The following is a 26,063-nucleotide window of genomic DNA, read 5'->3' as shown; positions in this document are numbered from 1 at the left end:
TTCTTTATAGTCCATTAGCCCGTTATAGCCCATTAGCATTTAAAGCACCATATATATATAAAATAATTATCAACTACATCGTAAAAATATTAATCGAGGGAAAATTGTCTTGGTATTCACGTTGGTATGATGTATTCCTCTTCCTCACTTGACACCTTTTTCATTAAGTAGCATCCTTTTGACTTATATTCCAATATGGGTTCTTAAGATATATGCATATTTGGATAATATAACTTGATAAGAAAAACAGCTACACAAGCCAATAATGTCAGTGATGGTCTTAAAGCTACAATATAAATGCAGAATTCATCACATCCTTTCACCCATGGTGGACGCCAATTATAGTATTCTATAAAAAAGCACAATTCTTATTAGGCATGAATGTAATTATAACAACTAGAATAATCCAGGTAATGATGAAGAATTAGAATACATACCAATAATTCTATCACGTGTTGCATTTTCTAGAAAAAGAGAAGAAATAAATAGTTCCATCAGGCAAAAAGGTATTGTTCCATTTCAGTTTTCATTAGTTAACTTACAGAAGCAGTAATTAATAAACAGCCTACTAGAAGTTGTCCATTTCAACTAACGATATTTAAAAATAATTGCAAACTTCTTAGACCTAAAATATATTTTATAAAACATTCATGCTTCTTGGATAGTATCCTCTAACGTAAATAAGAAAGATTTAAATGCCTTTTACACTTCTAATAACCACTGGTTAAAAAAGTAGAGGTGGGGGGGAGGGAGTTTTATTTCCCATGCAGATCATTGGTGTTTTTCATTTTCAAAAAAATGCCAATTGATCTCCAAAATACTATGCAGAATTGATAACTATTAGTTTTCATATTGACCAAAGAAGCAAAGTAACATACCAATTGAGGTCAATATTTTTTCAGAAATATGCATTAATGTTGTGTATATCAACATTTGGGTGCCAAATTTGAGATGGCTTGTGTCTGATTTTCAAAGCTACTGAGGACCTGAAGTTAAAGTGCCTCAAATTGGCTACCTAAAAATTGAGGTGCACAGTATTTGTAGAAGTTTCTGAAAAGGACTTTATATGTAACTTAAGGCTGCATACACACATTCAAGTGGTTCTCCTGGTAGAGAAATTTACCCAGAGTCATGTGTACAGACATTTCAATGCTGAGGCCCTCAGGAATGGAGAGCTTACAATGCTGATTTGTGCAGCTCGGAGAGGAAGCAGGGGCTTTGCACACATTTCAGCATGCTCTACAGGCTCCCTCAGTCTGCCTGGCAACAGATGATAACTTTGAATAGGGCATTCCTGATTGGTTGACCCAGACTGTCCATGGTCAGCCTATGTTCCTCTGCTGCATAATGTACAGATTGTGAAGGGGGCCTATTCTGCTTCCTGTTGGAGCAGCAGAGCACCATCTCCCAGGGGAGTATGAGGGATATGCTGGAGGATTGTGTTCTCTTAGAGAAGTCATGGTATGTACAGACATTAGTTCTCCCTGGCCACATCCACCCAAGTGTGGATATTTGTTACTCTGGGGACAAGAAGCAGTGGCCTCGTGCACTTCTAGTTTTTTCTGGGGACACCTGTGCCACACACCCGAGGTTATCCCAGGTGGGGTAATGGAGGCTGGTACCAGCAGCCTTACCTGGGGTCCTGGGGGTCTCCTGGGGCTGCAGCAGTGGTGATCCTGCTGCTCAGAGTCTATCTTGCAGCCGGAGCATGGCTCCAGCCAGCCAGGCTCTGGTTTTGGACACACAGTTTTGGGTGGTGTACACTGCCCCTGCGTGCACTGCTCTGCTTTTTTTTTTGTGCAGGTTTTTTTAATCTCCCAAGGTCAAAAAGCCCTCCGGCATGGAGAACAGCTGAATGTGTAGTATGTGGCGCCACAGACATATCTGCTGCACCACATACCGTGTGGTGGTGTTCATCTAGACATGGCTCCTGAGTGCGATTTAACCCTGGATGTTTCCAGGTTATTTTTCTCTTGGAGCGGCAATTTTTACTTTGGGAGAAAAAACCTGAACATCTGCATACTCATGGTTTCTCCTAGGAGAATAGCAACACTCCCAGGAGAAACTGAATGTCTGTACAAGGCCTTAAGCAAGAAACAACTTACAAGCAGAACTGCAGGTACATTTTGCTGCTTAGTTTTGGTCTCAGTTCAAACATCTAAACTAACCTAAATAAATACCCTGACTTTAGTATAAGGAAATTTATAGTTTATGACTTCTAGGTAGGTTAAACAAAGAACTCATGCCTCATCTCATCCATATATGCTGCACTTATTCTGCAGTTCTTGATGTTGCTAATTGCTTTTCTTATGAAAACTATAAAAAAAATTTACCAAGCTAGCTGGGGTTCTATCTATTAGCAACAATGGGAAAAAAGTAGCAATACTTTTATTGTATATCGGTTGCATATCAGATTGGCACTGATAAAAGGAAAATTAACATTATCAGCTATTGGCTTTTTTAGGTTTAGCTGATAATATCACCAATAAATACAATATGCCTTCTGGCTGGGGCCCCTAGACACTGCGTGCATGCACATAGCTAAGAAAGCACCTGGGCAGCATGGAGAGCAGTGCCTTGCAGGTAAGTTTGGGAGGGGGTAGATAGAGGCCCCCATGGTGAGGAATGGAATGGGGCAGGGGCTGGGGGTACTGCCTAGCTAGGGCAGTGAATGGGACTTGGGGCTGGGGCAGGGAGCAGGATGGAGCTGCAGGCAGCTCGTCCAGGGGGCATGGGAGAGGGAAGTGGGGAGGGGGGGCATCTCACCGCTGCACACACTCCCTGGGGGGAGGCATAGGGGATGCATATGACCCCCTCCCCCCAATTTTGCATGGAGTGGATGCAGGCTGCTTGCTGTGGGCTCAGAGCTCTGCTATTTTTCCCTTCGGACTCCCATACCAGCCATGTCTCCTCTTCACCCAGCAGGAGTGGGGCAGTGAGTTGTGCCTCTTGCTGCCAGGCAGGCAGGGGATGAGCAGCCAATGCAAGGCCCGCAGCAGGGCTGAGAGCCCCGAGTCCACAGTGGGCAGCCTGCATTTGCCCTTGTCCCACTCAGCACTGCTCCAGTTAAAAGTATTCCTCCATTTAATGGTAGCAGCAACACTTGAAATAAAGCTCATTTGACAAGTTTTAGTTCAACCACTGCTGCTGCCATTTTAAAGCACCAGGACACTGATACCCTGGATGAGCTACCCACAGCTCTTTTCTGCTCTCTGCCCTGGCCCTGGGTCCCATTTACTACCCTGGCTGGGTAGTGCTGCCAGCCCTAGTGCTTGCCCTTGCCCCATGCCTTCCCTCACCATGAGAACCTCAATCTGCACCCCCCACTCCACTTCCTTCCCCCACATCCTTTCCCCACAACCGTCTTACCTGCAGGAAGCTGGTCTCCATGCTGCCCGGCTGCATTCATGTAAATTGTTTACCTGATTGGTATCAGGTGATATGGCTGGTTAATAATTGGCTATTGGTATTGGCCAAGAAAATGTTTATCAGTGCACCCCTAGAAAAAAGCTTGCTAGCTAGAGAATTAAATTGAAGATAAAGAATTTAAGATAAAGAAACCCCACGTTTTATGGAATAAAACCCAGATGAAATACCAAGAACTCCCACCATAATATGCCACTAATTAAATGTTATATGGGAAGAGTCTGCAAAGAAGGGCTCTCTCCCATAGCTTGTGCCTATGGGCAGAGCACATCTGAAGAGATAGATCAGTATTTTACACTTCCAGAATGAAACACATTTCCAAGTTGTTACTGAACATGTAAATACAGAAATAAATAGATTATAGGCAGCCTGGAGAGAGTATTTGATTAGGTTTGACTTTCTTGATTTGGTGTCATAAACTGTTTTAATTCTAGCAGAAAGTCAGTGATTGCAAATATCAGGCTCTAGAGACAGTAATAATACCAGACTGTGATTGAACTGAAACTTTGCAATTATCATTTGTGGCCTTGATAAAGTAAAATATGAAGTGCTTCGCTGAATAGCAATAGATGTAATAATTATGTAAGTGCTTTGTTGCACTGAGCCTTAACAGAGCACTGAAGAGAAAAACTAAACAAATGAAAAAATTCTTATTTTTTTCCTATAGTCTTTTTTTACTACTGAGTAGATGTACACGTATATTTTTCTTTTGTCATATTGCTTAGTATATTCCTTTGTACTTACTACATAGTTTATTCACACAGGTGTCCCCACGTGGGCACTGACTGCACGGTGCTCCTTTTTGATAAGGTTTTCTTGGATAATTGCCACTAGAAAGGCAGAACAAAATTTCTTTTAGGTGAATCTTGCTGCAAATATTTATAAATAGGGCATATTTTGAAGTGTTAAACACTATAGGACAAGGGATAGGAACCTATAGTTCGTGGACCAGATCTGGCCTGCAAAGGGATTGGATCTGGTAAATGAAGGTCTGACCTGATCTTCATTTTACTAAGGGCATGCCAAATCCTAACCATCTGATCTGGTGGCTGTTCCAGCCTGTGTGGAGAGATGTTCTTCCTCTGCAGCCTCTGTTCAGCTTTAGTGGAATGGCTAGAGGGGAATGGTAGCCCATGGCACTGGCTGAGCCATAAGCTGTGGCGTGTGTTAGTAGGAAGTTGCTGATCCCCACTTTAGGATGTTTGCTAACAGAACTGCTTATACTTCATGTTCAACTTCAGATATTTTATAAACCATTCTCTCATAGTTTCACTGTTATCTTTTCGCTATTAGATAACACACTAGTTAATTAGCATTAACATACTACTTTTATTTCTAAGGAAAAAAACTCTAATGTATTTTATTCAAAGCCCACTTCATTAGATATATGAATTCTTAAATAAATATATAGGAGTAGAGCTTAGCTTCAAATAAGGCTGATATGAAATAAATCTTAAAAGTAATAAGCTTGTAAAATATCTTTCATTTAATTTGATAAGCAGTGAGGTTTTGCAAAATAATTAACCTTGTGTGTAATTTTAAGCATGTGAGTGGCCCTACAAAAATAAGTGTTATTACTCAGATACCTAAAATGTGTTGAGCTGGGACCTAAATCCTTAAAGATCATACAAACAGCATTGATTATTTTAATTCACAGCTTGCAGTGATCTTAAAGGCCCCTGGAAGACATTACACTTAAGATGCAATTAACCTGTTAATTGTACCATAAATAGTAACCCTGACACATTCAGGAAATTAATGGTGTGACAAAATGGGAAACCAACCCCAGAAATAGTCCACAAAATATATATGATATATATATTAGGGCTTGATATATATACAACGGGGCTTGTTGGCAGCTCCCCAACATTTGGGTAGGCTGACAGACATGTGGTGAATCCCACAGTTTTTAGGTGCCAACTTGAGGAGCTCATCATCTGAGCTGGGGTGCCAGATTGCAGAAAGCTCTGGGGCTCATTGCAACCTGGCATGGTGCTTACCTTGCCCTGCTGCTCCCACAGCAGCTGAGGAGCAAGGTACATTTTGGTGTTGGGTACCAGAGAGCCCCATGGCTCACTGTGACCCAGCAGGTTGACTTTCTTCACTTGCAGCTCCCACAGAGCTGTAGTGCAAGGCACTTGACACATCTAGGCCATGGGGACCTTGAGTTCAGGGAGGTTCCATGATCCCAAAATCCCCATGCACTAGGACTTTTAAAAACCATGCATGCAGCCAGGCTCCATGTGTAGTTTTCTAACATCCCTGATGCATGAGGCTCTTGGTCCCAGAGCTGGGACCAATAAGTCAATTGTTAGTCCTGGTCCAGGGACCAAAACAGTTTGCTCTGAGTTGTGGGTACCTGGCTTTCAACTTTCTGGTACAGGGGAAGTCTGGCAAGTAGTAATGGTATGATTAGGATCCGATCCCTGATCCCATAATTGTGTGTTCTGCCATGCATGTGTGACATGGCAGGAAGTGCAATTGTTGGGACTGAGGATCAGATCCCACGGTGCCATTAAATTAACGTATGACAGGGGCAAGAGGATATCACCCTGACTTCTGATTAGAGCTTCAAAGAAAGAAGCAAAGAATTGCTGGATCAGATATTCTTGTAGTCAAGTCAGTCTAAAGACTGGAAGGAAAAATGGAAGTAATTTCATATAAAACATACCCCAATACACTGCAGTAAAATGGAGAGGAAAACTCAGAATGTAAAAACAAGCTAAAGGAAATCTGTCAAAAAAGGAGTCTCTGAAAGCTAAATCCTTCCTCAATTAAAATACAAATCAAAATATGACTTTGAAATAAGTGTTTTAAATGAAAATATATTCAATAACCCCAGGCTAATCTTGTATTATTTTATTGTAAAGTTGAACCAATCTGTACTGCTAAATGCTATAGAATTTTCATTTATTCTAACACCAAGTTCCCAATTTTAAAGGACCTTTTTCCTTTCTGGTCTGCTTGTCAGACTCTTTGAGACTTGTAACATATTGGCTAGATCAGGTGTAGGCAACTTTTTGGCCAGAGTGCTGAAAAAACCTCAGTGTCTACCAGGTAAGGTGCCAGAGTGCCGGCATACCACAAAAACAAAACTGAGGCAGGGGGTACATGGCTGGACACACTGCATATTAATATAGTTAATAATCATAAATGTTGCTTTGGGGGTTTTGTAATAGTAAATACCAGGTTTTGTAAAAATTCTAAACCTTCATGTACTACCTTTGTTCTTGTGTATTCTTTTTGGTTAAGCATATTGTGATTAGAGAGAGAAAAAAAGGGAGAGAGAAAGGAGGGAAAAAAGAGAGAGAGGTAAAGAGAAAGGAAAAAGAGAAAAAAGGAGAGAAAGAGGTAAAGGAAAAAGAAAGAAAAGGAGGAAAAAAGAGAAAAAGGAAAGTAAAAAAGAAGAAATAGAAAAAAGAGAAAATAGAAGAGAAGGAAAGAAGAGAGAGAAAAGAGAGCAAAAGAAAAAGAGAAAGAAAAAAGAAAAGAAGCTAGGGCTGGGGAGCTCAGGCCTCCCCGATGGTCCCAGAGTGGGAGAAGCCCAGGCCCAGGGCTAGGAGAGGGGGCCCAAGGGGTTTGAGCAGACAGACGTCCCATTCCACCTGGGTGGAGGCAGCACTGGGGCACTGAGCACCAAGGCAGGGCACTTGGGGCAGGACAGCACATGGAGGGGTGGGGTGGGGCAGGCTGGCCCAGCCGGCCCCTTGAGAAGGCAGCAGCCAGAGGAGAGCAGGGGCTGGGTGGGAAGTGGGGGCTGCCCTGGGGCTCTGCAGGCTCAGGCCAGGGCAGCTGGTCAGGGGTGCCCAGTGGCACCTGAGTTGGGTCCTGGCTGACCCATGCAGCTCCACAGGGATGGGGTGCGGCTGCCTTGCTCATGAGGGGATGTCACCTGGCCAGGGCAGGATGCTGGGCTCATAGGGTTCCCAGCTCCAGGCTCAGCCTCCCTGCGTGCTGGACACAGTGCAAGCAGGATGGAGCCACCCAATGTGGGGGCCCAGCTGCAGGAGCCCCCTGCGCTTGGGGAACAGCCCCCACGGGCAGCGCTCAGGGCCAAGCCAGCCAGAGCCTACAGCACAGTGTCCCTGTGCAGCTCCTGTTCCAGTCCCAGCCCCTGAAAAGGAGCTGTGGGTGGGCAAGGCCAGGACCTGGACAGACTGGGGCAGCCACGATGGTTGTTCCTCAGGTCCGGGGGGCTCCCATGGCAGCTCCACCCCACTCACACTGTGCCCAGTGTGCAGGGAGGCTGAGCCCAGAGCTGGAAGCCCCCAAAGCCCAGTGTCCAGCTCTGGTCAGGTGGCGTCCCCTCATTGGCAAGACAGCTGTGCCCAATCCCTGCAGAACTGCACGGGCCGGGCTGGGCCAGGTCCCATCTTGGGTTCTGCTGGGCACCCCTTTCCGCTGTCCCACTGAGGCCTGAGTCTGTGCATCCTCAGGGCAGCCCCACTTCCCGCCTTGTCCTTGCCTTCCTAGGGATCCAGCTAAGCCAGCCTGCCTGCAGCGCTTTCCCCCATGCCTTCCAGACCCTGTCCAGAGTGCCTGTTCCTGGCGCTTGGTACCCCGGTGCTACCCCCACCTGGGTGGGATGGGATGTCCAATTGCCCAAGCTCCAGCCAGGCACAGGGCTCACTCATCTGCTGGGAGCCTCCAGCGCAGTGGCCTTGCGCAGCGCCTGCCAAGGCCCCAGCCCCACCCATCTGCAGCTCCCCTCCAGGGGCTGTGCTAGGCTGGAAGGAACAGTTTGGGGCACAAGAGGTAGGGTCAGCAGAATGCAGACTCCATTCATGCCTGTATTCTCCTGACTCTGCCCCCAGTGCCTCTGAGATCTCACTGAGATCTGTAGCTGGTCTGGATAGCTCAGAGCAGCCATTTAAAAAAAATGTTTTTTTAAAACAATTTCCTTGCATGCCTCCTGGTGTGCTGGGGAAAATGTCTTCACGTACAACTAATTGACACACATGCTGGGGGTTGCCTATCCTTGTCCTAGACTGAGACTTGGGTTCTCTGCTTCCACCTCCTCAGAGAGTTTCAGGAATCTGGGGTGAATTCTCTCTGATAACAGGTGGAAAAACTTGTTCTGCAAGTAGTTCCATGTTAACCACAATACGAGGCAGATTGATCACATTGATTCTGGGAAATTTTCTTGAGAGCTTTCTCTCCCCCTCTGCTAAAGATAAAAGATCTACTGAAAACTGAAGTAATAAGAAGCAGTGTGTTCAGTGTCTGATGTACTGCAAATGCCTCATCAAACTCTATGTAGAGGCACAGGGGGGATTGTCAGACCTCAGGTTAATTTCCTTATTAATGCAGAAAAGCCATCTCAGGTGCTTAATCCATTCTCAGCACTGCATTCCAAGCTTCTGGATGCTAACTTAAGTAAATTTGGCTTGAAATAACCAGGGATCCTGCTTTTCTCTGTTTAAAAATTGCAAATTCTCTGATAAAATGGTGCATTCTCTGATTAAAAGACCCCAAACTCACATTTTTCCATTATTAAAATGAAACACCACTATATATATAGGTAGCAGTTGAACACAATGTTTTATTGATATATTTATAATTTTAAAGCAATTTGGAAGCCAACCAGTGCCTCAATCACTATAATAAAATAAATTCTTCTAAATACCTATACAACTCAGCATTTGATTTGGGGTTTTTTATCATGGAAAATCAGAACTCCCCCTGCCTTCTTCACTCACCAGGATATAAATCCAGCTGTGGTTGTCCCCACCACACTACTTTGTGGTGCTGAGCAGCCTGATATGCTGGTGCCCTGTCCATGCCATTGCCCCTCACTCCCAAGCCACAACCCCCTGGCCCTACTGGTGCCTCTCACTTCCCACCCATAGCCCCCCAACCCTACTGGTGCCCTTCACTCACCACCCACAGCCCCCTGCCTTGCCAGAGGGCCCCCAGATGTACCGAGCCCCAGCTGCTGCCCGTCGGAGGTTGCAGCTGATGTAGTGGAACAGTGCATGGAACCTGGCTCCCCCTCCTCTATGGGGAGCACAGGTGGAGCAGAGCCCATGGAGGGGGGTGGGGTGGCAGATGCAGGATGCCTGCTGTGGGCTCAGGCTCCCTGCCCTTCTTCCCTGCCTCTAGGGCCTCCATGGTTCAGCAGGCAAGACCTGGCATGGCAAGGTAGAGTGGGCGGGGAGGCTTATGCTGCTGCTGGGAGCCCTGCCCTGCCATGGCAAGGCACCCCTTGCCTACCCAGCAGGGAGCACAACTTTGCGCCACCACCCCTGCTGCTGCTGAGGGGGCAGAGGGTGTCTCACCGCAGCAGTGTGGGGCTTGCAGTGGCAGCACCAAGCTTCCCCGCCCTGCTGTGCCTTGCTGCACCAGGTCCCGCCTGCTGGGCTGCAGAGGCCCCAGAGGGAAGGCAGCAGGGTGGGGAGCCTGAGCTTGAAGTGGGCAGCTCCCCCTTGCCCCCCCACGCACAAATCTGGGGCACACGTGCCTTCCATGCCCACCCCCCTCCCCAGGATTGTGCAGAGTGACAGGGAGCCACCGCCCTGCCGACCCCTGATGAGCCGCCTTTGGCTCTGTCCTGCTCCCCGCCTGGGCCCTGTGGCCACACATGTCCCTGGATACCAAGCCAGCCCTGTCCAATTTCCTCCCTCCCTCACTATGGGGGCCTCAATCCCTCCTCTCCCAACAGACTTACCTGTGGGGAGCTGCTTTCCAGGCTACCTGGGAGCCATGTGCATGTGTACATGCACACATACAGATGGCGTCCCCTGCCTGTTGCTCCTCTTGCTCCCCCCAGCCCCTTGCAGGCTGGAACTCTGCCAGCCTGCAAGGGGAAAACAACGGTTTCCTGCATTTTTCTCCTCAAAAAGAGAAAATGTAGCTTTTACTACATTTTTCCATGGTGAACAGAAAACCCAGATCCCTGGAGGTAACCTTGTATGATTTATGTTCTTGCTGCAGTGACTGAAGTCAATACTCTCACCAAACATTCATTAAAATTCATGTATGCTTCTCTGGCTACCTGGCTGCATGTCAGGAGTGCTTTCTCAGATTCTCAGAGCAGATAATAGCTGGAAGTCTGGAGATAATCAGGAGTTGTGATGCAAATCTGAATTACACATGGCTATATTACTGCCACGCTACAAAGGGGTGGGGGAGAGGGACAAATAATAGCAAGGGCAATTACATATCTGGAACCAGAACACTACCTGTGAGTTAGGAGTGTATTTGCCTTGTGGAATGAGTAGAGAGATGTTTTATGTGGATGACAGTGTGATAATGGATAAGAAGGTGAGCTGAATGCATGAATAATTTACAGTAAAGACACACTTTGAGGCTCACAAAAAACAGTGCTAATCCTTCGTAGATTTAACAAAGTTTGGCTTGTGATGAAAACAAAGGACATGTTTAAGCTTTTAGCATTAGCTTCCTGACAATAATAAATTCATTGATTTACAAACCATAGCTTTGTTGTACTAGCTTACACACATTATAAAAACATATTTTTAAATGTGATTGTATAACATAGTTGTCCAACTTATTTATACCATGGTTTTAGATGTTTCTGTATACACAGAAAAACTTAACCAGGTTATACATCATAACTATATGGGTAGGCTAAATGTACCATAGTTAATGCATGTGTTTTTGTTTATGAAGGCAAAAAAAATGTGTTAAAACCATGACTGGGCTGCACGCTATAGCTGATTAGTTACAGGATATGTTTTAAGACAACAGAGAAGCACCCATCTTAAAACCAGTTATTTCATTCAAGTATTAAAAATAGAGAAATCACAGAAAAGAAACTGCTTAAGAGAAATAATAGATAAGCATATGGCAGAGTCTGCATTAGCGGAGAGGTTCTTTGCTTACCCAAGGGTATAACTTTTATCAGAAATTTTAACAGAACTGAATCTACTAAAGGGCATCAAGTAACCAATACTCACAGATCTACAGATGCCTGAAGTAACTGCATTGTTTCAACCAGAGAAACTGAATTGTTTATCTAATTACATGCACTAATGTATTGATATGCATTTAATCAAATTAATTTTTAGAAAAATATACATTATCACTGTTTTCATTCTAAGATTTTATAAAAAATAACTTACCTTGGTGCATAGTTGCATATAAAATGCCCTGCATTTTTTATTCCTGCAACTTCAGGACAAAAGGAAACAGCACAGCCTACCTTATAAGAATTATCCCAAACTACCTAGAAAAAAAAAATATTTCTTTTACAAAAGAAAAAAGAAACTGCTCAACAGTGATTGGTTATAATGGCAATATTAGTTCTCATGAAATAAATATCAGTTCAGACATGTTATCTATATTAGGTAGCCAGTTTTTTAGTTTCCAGAAAATAATTTATTTAGTAATAACTGGAAGTAAAAACAGAAGACCACTTTACATAGAAATTGGAATGATAATGCATGTTTTGATCATGCTTACCATGTATCTTATGGTATAATATGGACTTTGTATGTGCAAAGTTCCAAGGACTGGAACAACCTGCATGCTTTCCTGAGGGCCAGATTTTGGACATAAGTTCATATCCTAATATTAAAGGAAAAACAACTATGACAGCAGACATCCAATTACTGAAAACTTTTGCTGCCAAAGAAAGGCTGAAGTATAGGATAATATTTTGTTTGTGGAGATTTCTTATTATATAAACTATATTCAGTGGGAGAGACAGATATACACAAAAAACTAGGGTTGGGAAATTGGCCATTTGACCAATCAAATGTCAACTGACTGCCCATTATTTAACTGTCAAATATTGTCAAATATTTCATGCAACCAGAAATGCCCTTGTGTAGGTGGTGCCCTACCTTTTATTGCATCATAGTGTTATCCACTAGCAAGGGCAGGAGTGAGGGCTCCTTGCCCCACAGTCCTGCACTAGTCAGCATCCACATACACATTTAGGAGCTCTGTTCCTCTCCTGAGCTGTTTCAACCTCCTTTCTCTTGCTGCTATCATGTCATATGGGGCTTCAGGAGCTACTTTGTACTGGGGAAAGAATCACAATCAGCAGCATAAAAAACTGTCTCCCACTGGCCCTGTGCTGTGAATGCAGACATCTCCAAACAGGAGGAACACAGTTCAGGTAGCAGGTAGCACATGTCACAAATGCCCAGGAGTCAGGACTGCCCCTGAGTCTGTTGCACTTGCTGAAGAACTAGCACTTCTAGAAGAACTAGCAAATTGCCCATCAAGAACGACGGATGAATTTCAAATGCCAGTGCTCACATTAGCCTCACCGTAGGCGAGTAATTGTCTTCTCACAGTCACCAGGAGCCCAGCTCCCACTTTTCCTGAGTTGGCACTTCCCTCTACCCTCCCCGCTGTGCTGGGCTTCTGGCACCCTTAAAGAACATTACGGACAGACAGACACACAGACAGACTGACTAAGCCCTTTATATATATAGAATTCTAGATTCCCACAGGGTGGCAAACGTTGAACTTAATGTTTTGCACCTGGCTGGAAACAGGGGGTCTGATCATTGAGGATGTTGTTAAATTGCCTCTGTCCTGGACAAACCATTACCTTCCAAAGGCACAGATCTCTGCCCCCAGCAAAGTGATAGACTATTTGGGCTGGTTCACCCCCTTGAGACTCTTGGAGCCAGTAAGATTCAGAACTGTCTGGGGGATATTCCTGCTGAACCTGACAGCTACTCTCTTAGTGCTCTGGTTGAACACCGTGACTTTGGCCAGACATGGTAATACCCAGGTGTCCATTTCCACCACTGCAGCAGCACAGATTCCCCACAGGTATATGAGAGAGCTGAGACAGCTTAAGTAAGAAACTAGACAAAGTGCAGGTGAAGCCATGTCAAAGCCAATCAATTATGGTATAGTTCCCTTTTAAGGAACTATGCTATGGCAGAGGCAGCTGAAGAGGCTTTTTTTCTCCACTGCCATCACATATGCAAAGTGCCATCTGATGGAACCATTCTGGGTAGTAAATAGCCTGGTTAATTTGTGTTGTCTTTGCACAGAAACTAACTCACTCAGTCCTCTGTGATGACGAGTTTGCTACCAAACTGCATGCATTTGTCTTGGCAATGAATTAAGTTGCAGTCTAATTTCAGCGCTGGGGAAGCTTAGTCTCATCTAGTTTATATGGACCAGTTTCAGTTGCTGTCATCCACTGGTAGGGGTGCCAATGTCTCCCTTTGGGAAGGTAGAGTACAAGATATTTAAGTATGCATTGTGCAGCCCTTACTCAAAAAACCATCTGTTGACATTGACACCTCAGCCAGCTACTGCCGTATCTCCAATATCCCTTTCTCCAATATCCCTTTTTTGGGGAAGATCATTGAATAGGTGGTTACTCCAGGTATTTCTGGATGCTGTCAGATTCCTTTTGCTGTCTGTTTGGGTTTTGTTCTGGATACAGTATGGAGACTGTGCTTGTGGCTTTGGTAAACAATCTTTACCTGGATACCAACAAGAGAAATTGCATCTTGTTGATCTTTCAGCAGCCTTTGATACAGTTGAACATGAGATATTGATAATACATCTAAGTGACCAAATGGACATTCATAGGACTGTTCTAAACTGGTTTTGCTCTTTTCTAGCACAGGAGGTTGTGAAGCATGGTAAGTGGCTGTCGTCTCCTCAGGACTTTTCTTGTGGGGTGCCTCAGGGTTCCATCTTGTCATCCCTCTTGTTCAATGTGTATCTGAAGCCACAGAAAATGATCACACGATTTGTAGTGAGTTGGCATCAGTATGCTAATAATACTTAGCTTTATCTGACACACAGGGTGAGATGAACATTGGGCTAAATGTTTTTTCCCTGTCTGGAAACAGGGAGTCAATATCTATATTAGACTCTTTCCATCCAATTCAGGCCTGCAGTCTGTGCGTATCTACAGTTAAAGACTAGTGTAGCTGAATCATTTGGAACCAAATCCAGATGAGACAATGGTGAAGGTGGTGGGCAGACCTCAGGATTTAAAGAAATAGAGAGGGGATATGGTCATCCATTACTAATGGAATTTGGCCTCCCCTTGTCACTTGGGTCCACAGCCTTGGGGTGCTCTTGGACTCTTTGCTGCACTTGGATTCTCAGGTTGTAGTGGTAGCTAGGAGCACATTTCACCAACACCATCTGATGCAAAGGTTGAACCTTTTCTTTCATATTCAGATCTGGTCACCATCATCCATGTTTTTGTAACTTTACGGCTAAACTACTGCAGCACCCATGGGAGGTTGCCCCTGAGGGCCATTTAGAGTTTGCTACTGGTACATCTTCTGATGCAGGTGGGTTGTCAGGACCATATTTCTGCAGTGTTCCATGGTTTGCACTGGCTACCAAGTTTTCTGTATGCAATTCAAAGGGCTGGTCTTGACTTATACAGCCCCTAATGGCCCTGTGTACTGTCTCCCTCTCATGTTCCATCATGATCCCTAAGGTTAGTTGAGAACAACCTCCTGCAAGCACCATATGTGCACAAAGATCACTTAGCCAAAACATATGGGAGGTTGTTCTCAGTTGTTGGTCATCAGCTCTGGAATGCCCATCCCCTTGAGGCCTGCCAGAGCCTAAGCCTGGCCATTTTTCAGAAGCCGGGTAAGACCGTTTTATTTGGACAGACTGTTAGCAGGTGGAGTTAAGTTCTGAGTATTCTTTGGGGAACTGTTTTATCTGTTTTTATCTGAAGGCAGCATACAATAATAAATAAATAGAAGTCAAATAACTAAATGCACAAATAAATGAATAAATAATGCAGACAGGACGTAGCAACACTTGTTGAATTCTTGTGATAGGTATCCAGCCACTATCAGATAGATTATAGCAGCAAGAAAAGGCACACTGAAGTGAAGCTAGTTCCATTTCTGCATCATCTAAGAATTTTGCTACTCCATGCACTTCAGAATACGTACTACTGGAAAGTCTTTAGAAATTCATCAAATTAGTATTAAGGGTTTTTCTGGACCAGGTTTCCAGTGACCAGAAAAATGAACTTGATTATATGTTCACTAGAAGGATATAATCAACTTCCCGGTAACAATTCCAAAAGCATTGTGAATTTCAGTTCACTGTTGAGCATCACTATACACCCAGATCATATTTTTAAACTGGTCAGCAATATAGTCACTGAATTAGGTCCACAGAAGATTATTTTGGTTGTGACTGACACTGCTGCTAATATTAAGGCTTTTTCAGCTTGTTGATGATAATTGACGTGCACACCTTGTACCTCATTTGTGATGTTGAAGATCTGACAACTTACTTATCACATGTATTAGAACTGAAAAACATTGTCAAGGTTTTCAAAAGCAAATGAGCATCTGCACTTGACTGAATTCACAGCAAGTGAACCTTAAATTCCTCAAAGATCTTTAAGAACGTGCAAGAAGGCACTTTAGTCAGCTGCTGTTAAAGGAATGGTCGATGTTGCTCTGGAATAATCCACACTGATATCTTTGGTGATGACAAGGTCTCCTTTGGCTGAGAAACTCAAAATTAATTCACTGCTTGAGTGTATAGCTCAGTCCATTCAGAATATGGAAAATTATATGAGTTCTTGATCATTAAGAAACATTTATCCATGTTTCTGATGATGAATTTGATTCTGTTTCTACCTTATAGTGGCTGTTTAAATTATAAGGGACATAAAAAACAAAAAAACCAATGTATTAAATTATAAAGTAAGCAACAACTCATTCCATGGAATCCCAGAAATTGAATCAAAATAACTTGCTCCTTCATCATGGTGGAAAGGGTTGGACACTCTTTGTAGTTTCACAACAGTGGTGGAAATTCTTTTAACATTTTCATGCACGACTGCACTTGTGAAACAAAATTGGTCAGTTTGGAGAATTATCCATTCAAACTTCAAAAAACATCGAAGATCTCCACTGTTGGGAAGCTGGTGACCATTTTAGACTAGAAAAGAAAATGAAAGATGAAGAGTTGAATTTGTATTCAGATGGAGATATGTATGATTATGATGATGATACAGATAATATCGTCGAAGCTGATGAAGATAATACAAAACAAAATGCTTGAAGAGCCTGCTGTCTACTTAGCACAACTGCATTTAAAAACTCACCTTTATTTTTTTATATTATTTTTATCTATATATTTATGTCTGTTTAGTTTCACTGTTCTATTTTGCAAAGAAAAAAAAGAACTGTTTGGTCTTGAATATTGTTTCCATTCATACTTAGCTAACATTGTTAGTAATAACTCATTACATTTTTTTTGGAATTTCATTTCATGGTGTCATAGTAACAGTTAACTTTTTTTAAAAGTTAAGTAAGTATGTAACCTATTGAAAATTAAAGTATCTTTCTTTACTGTTCTCATATACAGGAAACCCCTTGGTATTCACGGGTTCAGCATGAGCGGTTTCAGATATTCGCGAATGCCAAACCTGCATTTTAAATACACTTTAAGCACTTACCGGAGCTCCTCCTGGGAGCTCCTGCTGTCACCACTGTCGCCATGCCCTTCCCCCCCAGCCACTGGGGGCACTGCATTCATGAATGCTGTGGCAGGGCACTGTTGGTGCCTGCCACTTTAAGGGCTGAGCCAAGCAGCCAGCAGGTGCTTGATTGCAGTGACCATTTTAGATCTCTGGCTGCCTATATAAACAGAGTAGTTCACTGCTGGCAGGCCAGGCAGAAACATTGCCTGGCTGCAAGGCTGAATGTAACATCTTGGAGGTAAGGGCAGGAGCTTAAGGGGATGGTTGGAGGCTCCTGCTCCTGGGCATGACCTAAAACTGCACCCTGCAGGGAGTGGATGGCCTGTTGGGGCTCTCAGTTGTGTGAGAGCCCCCAGGAAATATCAAGCCAGTTACCACCCCAGTGAAAAGCAGGTCAGGGTGTCTTAACCCCTAGCCCCCACATCACTGTGAGTACAAGGGGGCCAGGCATGGCTATAACCACCTGAGTGCAGGGAAGGTGTAAGACCCAGAAAGGGCCAGGCATGGCTATGGCCACCTGAGCCCCACTGGAGAGGCAAGTCCCATAGCCCCAGTGAGGAGGTGGAGATGAGGAGCCTCAGTCAGGGGGAAACCAGAGGGCTGGGAGCCCAGAGTGTGTGTATGTGTAGAGTTGCCCAGTGAGAGGTGTGGAGCAGAAGTAGTCCAGGGTTTGGCACAAGGCCAGACTATGTAGAGTAGGGGAACTTGTGGGAAATGAAGGGACTGTGTGGCGAGGCCAGCATGTGAGTAGTGAAGCCTGATGGCCCAGAGGGGTCGCTCAAGGAGAAGCAGGGTGGCGGAGTGTGGCCCAGTAATAAGCAGCATGCCAGAGGCCCTGGTGAGAGAGGGGGAGAGTGGAAGAGGCCTCCTGTGAGAGGGGAGGTGGTATGAGTGTGCATGGAGCCTAACTTTGGACTCAGTTTGCTCCAGTCTCAGGCCAGAAGTAATTATGTGGGACCTGGTGGGACTCCACCCATGACTGGACCACGGGTATAGAGGGCTATACCCTGTACAGGAGGGATTGTGTTGACAAAAGGGGTGGGGGTGTAGCTCTCTATGTGAAGGAAAGATACATGTCCCTGCAAGCTGATGTTGGCGACCAGCATGGACAGCTAGAGACCCTCTGGGTAAAAATTCATGGGGAATACGGCACAGGGGACACAACGGTGGGAGTCTACTACAGACCTCCCACTCAAAGTCCTGAGCTTGACCAGGAGTTTGCCTGGGAACTGACTGAGGCCGCTTGCTCCAGGACCTTGGTTGTCATGGGTGACTTCAATTACCTGGACATCTTGTGGGAAGATCACTCAGCAATATCCGAGCGGTTGCAAAGCTTTCTCTCATGTGTGGATGACCTCTACCTGACTCAAGAAGTCTATGGGCCAACGAGAGGCAAAGTGCTGCTCGACCTGGTACTGGCTACGGGGGACAACCCAATCGGCGACCTAGTGATAGATGGGAAGCTGGGTGACAGCGACCACGAGCTGATCACCTTCACCATCCGCCGTAAAGCTGGCATGTCAGTCAGCAACACAGAAGTCCTTGACTTCAGAAAAGCCGACTTTGACAAGCTCAAGAGGCTTGTCGGTCAGGCCCTCAGGGACTGTGACCCCAGGGAGATGGGAGTTCAAGAAGAGTGGTTGCTTCTCAAGGAAGCAATCCTCAATGCACAAGCTAAATCTATTCCAACATGGAGGAAAGGCAGCAAGAAGGCACAGCAGCCTTCCTGGCTCTCCAGGGACCTAGCGGACCTCCTGTGGCTAAAAAGGAAAGCCTACAAAGGATGGAGGACGGGATTCACCTCCAAAGAGGATTACTCTGCTCTGGTCCGGTCCTGCAGGCAGCAAATCAGGAAAGCCAAGGCTGCAACTGAACTCCAACTAGCTTCAAGCATCAAGGACAACAAAAAGTCCTTTTTCAGATATGTGGGGAGCCAGACAAAAAGCAAGGGCAACGTTGGACCCCTGCTAAACCAGATGGGGCAACTGGCAACTGACGCCCAGGAAAAAGCCAATCTATTAAATAGGTACTTTGGGTCAGTCTTTCATCAGTCCCATGGGACCCCCATGCCTGCTATGGGACAGGGAGATCCGGGTGATGGGGATCCCCTATCCTTCATAAATGCTGAGCTCGTGAAGGAACACCTTGAGAAGCTGGATACCTTCAAGTCAGCCGGCACTGACAATCTGCACCCCAGGATACTCAAGGAGCTGGCGAGCGTCATAGCCCAGCCCCTGGCACGGATCTTTGAAAACTCCTGGCGCTCTGGTGTAGTGCCCGAAGACTGGAAGAAGGCCAATGTGGTGCCGATCTTCAAGAAAGGGAGGAGAGTGGATCCGGCTAACTACAGGCCCATTAGCCTGACTTCTATCCTGGGGAAGATCTTAGAAAAGTTTATTAAGGAGGCCATCCTTGACGGACTGGCCCAGGTTAACATCCTAAGGGATAGCCAGCATGGGTTTGTTGTGGGTAGGTTTTGTTTGACCAATCTCATTTCCTTCTATGACCAGGTGACCTATCACCTGGACGAGGGAGAAGAGATTGATGTCATATATCTTGGCTTCAAAAAAGCTTTTGATCTGGTATCACCTCTTGGCCAAACTGGCCAGTTGTGGCCTTGGCTCCACCACGATCCGCTGGCTGGGAAATTGGCTCCGTGGTCGGACCCAGAGGGTTGTAATTGATGGCGGTCACTCATCGTGGTGCCCTGTGACCAGTGGGGTCCCTCAAGGCTCTGTCCTTGGACCCATCCTGTTCAACATCTTCATTAATAATGTGGACATTGGAGTCAGGAGTGGACTGGCCAAGTTCACCGATGACACCAAACGTTGGGGCAAAGCATCCACGCCAGAAGATAGGCGGGTGATCCAGGCTGACCTGGACAAGATCAGCAAAAGGGGAGATGAGAACCTGATGGTGTTTAACACTGAAAAATGCAAGGTTCTCCACCTTGGGAGGAAAAACCTGCAGCACCCTTATAGGCTCGGCAGTGCTATGCTGGATAGCACTACAGAAGAAAGAGACGTGGGGGTCATGATTGACCACAAGACGAACATGAGCCTGCAATGCGATGCTGCGGCTAATAAAGCAACCAAAAAGCTGGCTTGCATCCATAGATGCTTCTCAAGCAAATCCCGGGACGTCTTTCTCCCCTTGTACTCAGCCTTGGTGAGGCCACAGCTGGAGTACTGCGTCCAGTTTTGGGCTCCACAATTCAAAAAGGATGTGGAGAAGCTTGAGAGAGTCCAGAGGAGAGCCACGCGCATGATCAGAGGTCAGGAAAACAGATCTTATGATAATAGGCTGAGAGACATGGGACTCTTTAGCCTGGAAAAGCGGAGGCTCAGGGGTGATCTGATGGCCACCTATAAGTTTATCAAGGGTGACCACCAGGATCTGGGGAACGTTTGTTCACCAGAGCGCCCCAAGGGATGACTAGGTCGAACGGTCACAAACTCCTGCAAGACCGTTTCAGGCTGGACATAAGGAAGAATTTCTTTACTGTCCGAGCCCCCAAGGTCTGGAACAGTCTGCCAGCAGAGGTGGTTCAAGCACCTACATTGAACACCTTCAAGAGTAAATTGGATGCTTATCTTGCTGGGATCCTATGACCCCAGCTGACTTCCTGCCTTTTGGGCAGGGGGCTGGACTCGATGATCTCCCGAGGTCCCTTCCAGCCCTGATGTCTATGAAATCTATGAAATGTCACCTGGATGCCATCTGCAAGGCATGAGCTGTGGTGTAGGGGAGGAACAGAGCTGCATGTAGTGCCCCTTGGTATCAGGACAAGAATGGGCAGCCTCCCGCCTTAATAAGAACCAACTAAGAAACAAGACATGGCAGGCGAGGAGGCGGCTGGTTGGCCCAGAACAGGTGGGTGGGCCAATGACAGATCAGCCGCAAGAGCTCCCTGTTATAATGCAGTGCCCTATTCATGGATTTTGCCATTCGCAGAGATCATGTGAACATATGCCATATGAATGGCGAGGGTCACCTGTATGTATGCTTTAAAACCTTGACCATTATTTGACAATATTTCACTGGTCAACTGACCAAGTATTTTTTCTTTTTTTGACCAGTCCAGACACAGAAGTAGCTGTCTCTCACGTGCTAGATGGGCACAGCATCAAGTATGCTTCATTTAGTTAAATGTGACTGACAGACAAACAATATATCTCTGATTAGAATTCAGCACAATACCACTGTCTCAGAACCCCAAAGAGAAGGGATATGTCGTTTGATTTGCTAATAAGGCCATGTAGCTAATTCCAAGAATTTAATTATTTTTCCCACTGGCCAATGTAACTATCTGAAAAATCTAAGCCCTGGCTATATGATGAATAGAGATTCCTCAAGATGCATAACTTTGAGGCAACAGGCTGACCATAAGCACCTCAATTCAAGGGTGCTCAAATGAAAAACTGCCTACTTCACTACTACAAATCCTCCAAGTTATATGCACAGGATTGTGGATGGGCATCCCATGGTTCCTTGTAAAGCTGCCTTGGCCTATGTATTCTAGGATAGTTGTTGTAGCACATGATGGGGTAAGTACCAGACAACAGCTAGAAATCTAGTATTTTATACCAGGCAGTCAACCATGGAAACCCCTATAAGTCTTCCTGATAACCTTTTCCAGGAAACTTTAGAGACATAAGCAAAGACTAATCATGTCACCATCTGACTATGAGGTTTGTGGGAAATATTTAGCAAATGTTGATGTTACACTTGGCATACCAATTATGCATCTCTTTGGAAGTCTTCTGCTGTTATCAATGAACAACTACGAAATACAGCATTATAGCAAAAGCAATAGAAACAGTTTTAGTACTAATCCAGGACCTTTGCTGTTACTGTGACAGGGTACTTGGAGGGTGCCCGGGTTTGAGCCAGATAAGCCAAGGACCTGAGCTGGTCAGGCAGTCTAGCCACAGGGAGAGGCACTCCTGGCAGCGGGGCTCTTTCCTGAACATCTGACCTGGTGTAAGCAGCACTAAGCCCAGGAACAGGCCAAGCTTTGGAACAGATAGGCCAGGGGACAGCAGGGCCCAGTGCCTGAGGGGGGCAAGACAGGCCTTGGAATAGATAGGCCTGGGAACAGAGGGCCGGACGGGGTCCAATGCCCTAGAAGGGTGAAGCAGGCCTTGGAATAGACAGGTGTGGGGGCAGGGGCTGGGGGCCCAGTACTCAGGAGGAACAGATAGGCCCGGGCATAGAAGCAGTGACCCAGGAGGTCTAGTGATGGACAACTACTGGTGGTTGTGGAAGGGACTGAAGAAGAGGTATGGAGGTCTCAACTGGTTCAGTGATAGAGAGAAAGAGAAAAGGGACAGAAGAATAGAGGATCTGGGGCCCAGAGAGAGAGTCTGAGAGCATTAAGGGGCAGAGTGTGGGGCCAGAGCAGGCCTTGGAAGAGATAAGCCTGGGGCCCACAGAGAAATACAGCTTGAGCCTAAAAAGGACTAGGTAACTGGGAGAAGGTCTGGTGCCTGGGTGGAAGGGATGAGGAGGGTCCAATGCCCAGGGGGAACTATGGCACATCTAGAGAAGGTCTGGCGCCTTGGAGGGACCAGAAGGGTCCAGTGCCCAGGGAGGACTAGGGTGTATCAAGGGAAGCTCTAGTGCCTGGGGCCCGTCAGAGGGCAGAAAGTTATGTTAGCAAATTACCTGCAATGCATGGGAGTGGGTACTGGGGATCATGGAGCCCACAGAATTAGCCCTTAAGGCAATGACCATGAGCATCTGTGATCCTAAGTGTAAAACCAGTCATGGGAAGCCCTGGGCAGCCTCCCTTTCATCTCAAATTAACAACATCAAGGTGCAGTAGGCAAGTAGAGGGGAGAGGGCCCTGAGGGGAGCCAGGTTGGCAAGGGCTAAGTGACCACTGGGGGCATTGCAACCACCTGTGGGATGAGCACTTGTTTCTGTAAATAACTGTAGCACTTTGGTAAGTGCTTCTCTATAAGACCAAGGGTGCTGGATCCTTGGTACCAGACTCACTGACCTTTTGTAGATTTGGGAACCTCAGTGTGACTCATGCTTAGCACAAAACCATTCCAAAATGAACTATAACAGCTTTCCAGTACCAGAATCTGTCAACCAGGATAGATCTAAAGCTGAGAACCACTTTGACGATAGTGTTCCAAGGTTAAGGAATACTGGGTTTCTGGTGCTGGACTTGACTGAACAGAACAAATCTTAGGGACCCTGTAACAACCTATTTCAAGAATACTGGCACTTTGATCAATGGGTTTCCAAAGTCAAAGTCAGTGCCAGACTTGGTTAACTGATCCAAAAGATTTAATTTACCACACGTGTGAAACATCCCCCAGCGTTTTTGAGTTCACTGACACAATATTGAAGCTATTTGGCCATTCTCTTCTCATTTCTTTAACATTCTAACAAATTAAAAACCAAAATAGCCTTTATAGAGCTGGAAAAAAAAAATATTCCCTGCCACCTCCCTCACTGTCCCACTCCCAAATGAAATCAGCATTAAGAACATCAAGTGAGCAGAGCTCACTGCACGTTGTCATTTATCAAGGATGAGAGGCAGCTGGGAAACAAACCCTCAGTGTATGAATCTAAAGGAAAAAGGGGAAAAAAAGGATGAGTGGCTGTAACTTGAAAAGATTCTTGAAAATTTCAGTTTAGGTGGCTTGGTCCCAAAAGTTAAAAGGCTGCTAGAAGAACCATTGGTCACTTTCATAGCTGCTAATAAGTATCACAGTATGACAAACAATATCAACATGGATGCACAACATACAAACTTCTCTCTTAAATTAAACAAAGTAGAACTTTTTTTTCTTTTACATACCCTTTTGGCTGACACTTTTACCCATTTTTACTGAGTACAAATTTGAATATGTGAAAAAAAATTATTACTACTTCAGAAGAGTTAAGTGTGACTACTGTTTAAGTATACTTTAGAACAATTTTCAAAGCTTGTGTTAGATACTGGATTCAAAATCATTTACAATTTTAATAAAAGGGATTATTATTCACCTCTTAGTGATAAAACTAGATGTGACAAATTATCATTTTTCTGTTGCCTTCCTCCTTTCCTTATATCTCTGATAGGATTTGAAAAGCTAAGAAACAAGATACTTTGGCTATGTTGAATGCTAGCCAGGGAGTTTTGTTTATTTTCATTATGTTAACTTTGGGTGTTTATACGCATGCTCCAGGACCTGGGTGGGGGGGCACTTTGATTAATGCACTCAGATCGTCTTATGTATCAGTGTCCCTGTGCTGAAAAATGGCAGCTGGGACACTAACTAAAGCTCATAAATTGCCATGCTTCAGCAAACTCCATTAATTGAGTAATTGTAGTATGTTGGAGCAGCCTCACTGCACATGTATAGGTGCCCTTTGTTACTAACCAGGTAGTTTTACTCAAACTTGCATAATTCAGAGTGACCAGTTACAAGCTTTATTGTAAGAGTTACACTATGGAGTTTGGAGCTGTATACTTCAGCTTTGTATACATAGTTCATTTCTATCAGTAGAAACTTCTCAGCTTGCAGCTGGACCCTCTTCCCCTGCTTAGTTCTTTCCCTAGACCAGTGGGTGCTTTGTTCCTTGAGGTACCTGGGGGGAGCAGAGTGGTGGGGAAAAACTATCTGTACCGACCCAAATCATGACCTGGAGAATGGGCAGGAAGCATCCTCTTTTCCTCTGCTTCTGGTGTCTGGGAGCAGAGCAGAGGGAGCAGTGAAGCAAAGACCTGAAGCCATTTTGCAAGCTGGACAGTGCTTCTCAAGAAAAAAAAACATACTTGTACACCTCTGCCAGAGCAGATACTGGCAGGGGAGCACACAAGTGTTTTTTCCTGTGAAAGAGTTTCTCTCACAAGGAAGGATCTTCCAGGTTGATACCTGGAAGATCATTCTCCTGGAGGGGCAATGTTTCTCCTGGGAGAAACTGAATGAATGCTTGTATGCTTGCAGTGGTGAGTCTCCTAATACAAACATAACATATATATGACCTTAAATGGATCACTGAAAGGACATGATATTTAGGCTGCTGTAACAGTTACTTATTCATTAATTGATAATTTATGGCTTTTACTAAGTAGTGTTCTTGACACTGTACTTTGAGCTGCATAGATCATTTTGGCAGTGAAGATTAAGTTACCTGAGTATAATGACCACATGTGGTAGTACATTTGCGAGTCTCATAAGTATAATCCCTGTATTCGTCATACCAAAGCTGAACGGCTGCTTTTACACTGAATGCCCGGTGATTTCCAGTAAAAATATTTTCGCCGAGCGGTCTGAAAGATGGATGTGTATCTTTGGTTTGTAAATATAGATTATGCTTAAAAAGGCACTTCCTTGACCATGCCTTTGCATTCCTTGCCAAAGCTGCATCCCAAGTCTGCAAAATAATAAAGTTAAAATAACTGTGCAATGTTCCAGTAGCATTTTAGCAATCAACTAAAGCAGAAATCGGCTTAAAATTGTCAGTTCTGTACTACTAAACAACAGAAACATTCATGTATCCCAAAGATGTTTTCCTTAAAATTCTGGCATACTTAGCACCATAAGAATATAGACTGACTTTCTTAGATATGATTCTTATTTTTTCTATTGGCCTACTGTTAGATACTAGAAAAATTATATTTCAAGAGCACTGTTAGTGACTACCTACTATTTAAAATCTATATTTTATCTTTGCGTAAGTAGACTGAAATCATTTAACATTAGTTCACACACTTAACTTTATTACATGTAGGTATTTCTTCTTTTGCATCAAAGGCTGCTTCCTAGTTAAAGCTGATTCAATCAGCTATTAGATAAGGCACCAGAAAAGCCCCACTAAAGTGCCCAATCTTTACAGCTGTAAGGCGAGCTGAACTGAAGCAATGCATTGCCTCTTCTGAGCATGCATAGGGATCAGCACAGGAATGCATTGACTTTAAAGTAAAGTGCTGTTTTGGGGGTGGAGGGGAGGGTTATATCTGCAAGCACCCAAGCAGTTAATTCACAATTTTTAGAGTTTACATACAAATCAAAGAAATGTCAAAATACACAAATACCACAGCTTCAGAACCATATCTTGTTTTTAAATAACTGCTTTCTCTGAAGTAAAAGACTATGAAAACAGGCAATATATATAAAATCCTCCACCAGTAATACTTTAAACGTTTGTGATGCATTTCACCAATCTATGTGAAAGCATTTTACAAAGATGACTTTATAATATAAACAAG

At 44.7% G+C, this 26,063-nt stretch overlaps 1 protein-coding gene across 1 annotated transcript in view; it reads right to left on the bottom strand.

The window, feature by feature from the left end:
* Positions 1–203: 203 nt before the first annotated feature.
* The window catches only part of LOC149865856 (glioma pathogenesis-related protein 1-like), a 30,256-nt gene continuing 4,396 nt past the window's right edge, over positions 204–26,063 (bottom strand). The window contains exons 2-6 of the mRNA XM_090041014.1: positions 24,986–25,228; positions 11,511–11,614; positions 4,171–4,256; positions 438–464; positions 204–349 (exon numbers count right to left, since the gene is read on the bottom strand). Of these exons, the coding sequence (XP_089897140.1) occupies positions 204–349; positions 438–464; positions 4,171–4,256; positions 11,511–11,614; positions 24,986–25,228 (606 nt within the window). The remainder of the gene's footprint in view (positions 350–437; positions 465–4,170; positions 4,257–11,510; positions 11,615–24,985; positions 25,229–26,063) is intronic.

This window comes from Crocodylus siamensis, chromosome 4 (assembly GCF_052110815.1).
Source record: "Crocodylus siamensis isolate JL-2025a chromosome 4, ASM5211081v1, whole genome shotgun sequence".
In the NCBI taxonomy this organism is placed as follows: Eukaryota; Metazoa; Chordata; order Crocodylia; family Crocodylidae; genus Crocodylus; species Crocodylus siamensis.
Note: the sequence above shows the minus strand (reverse complement) of the source record. Positions and strands in the feature narration are given on the sequence as shown.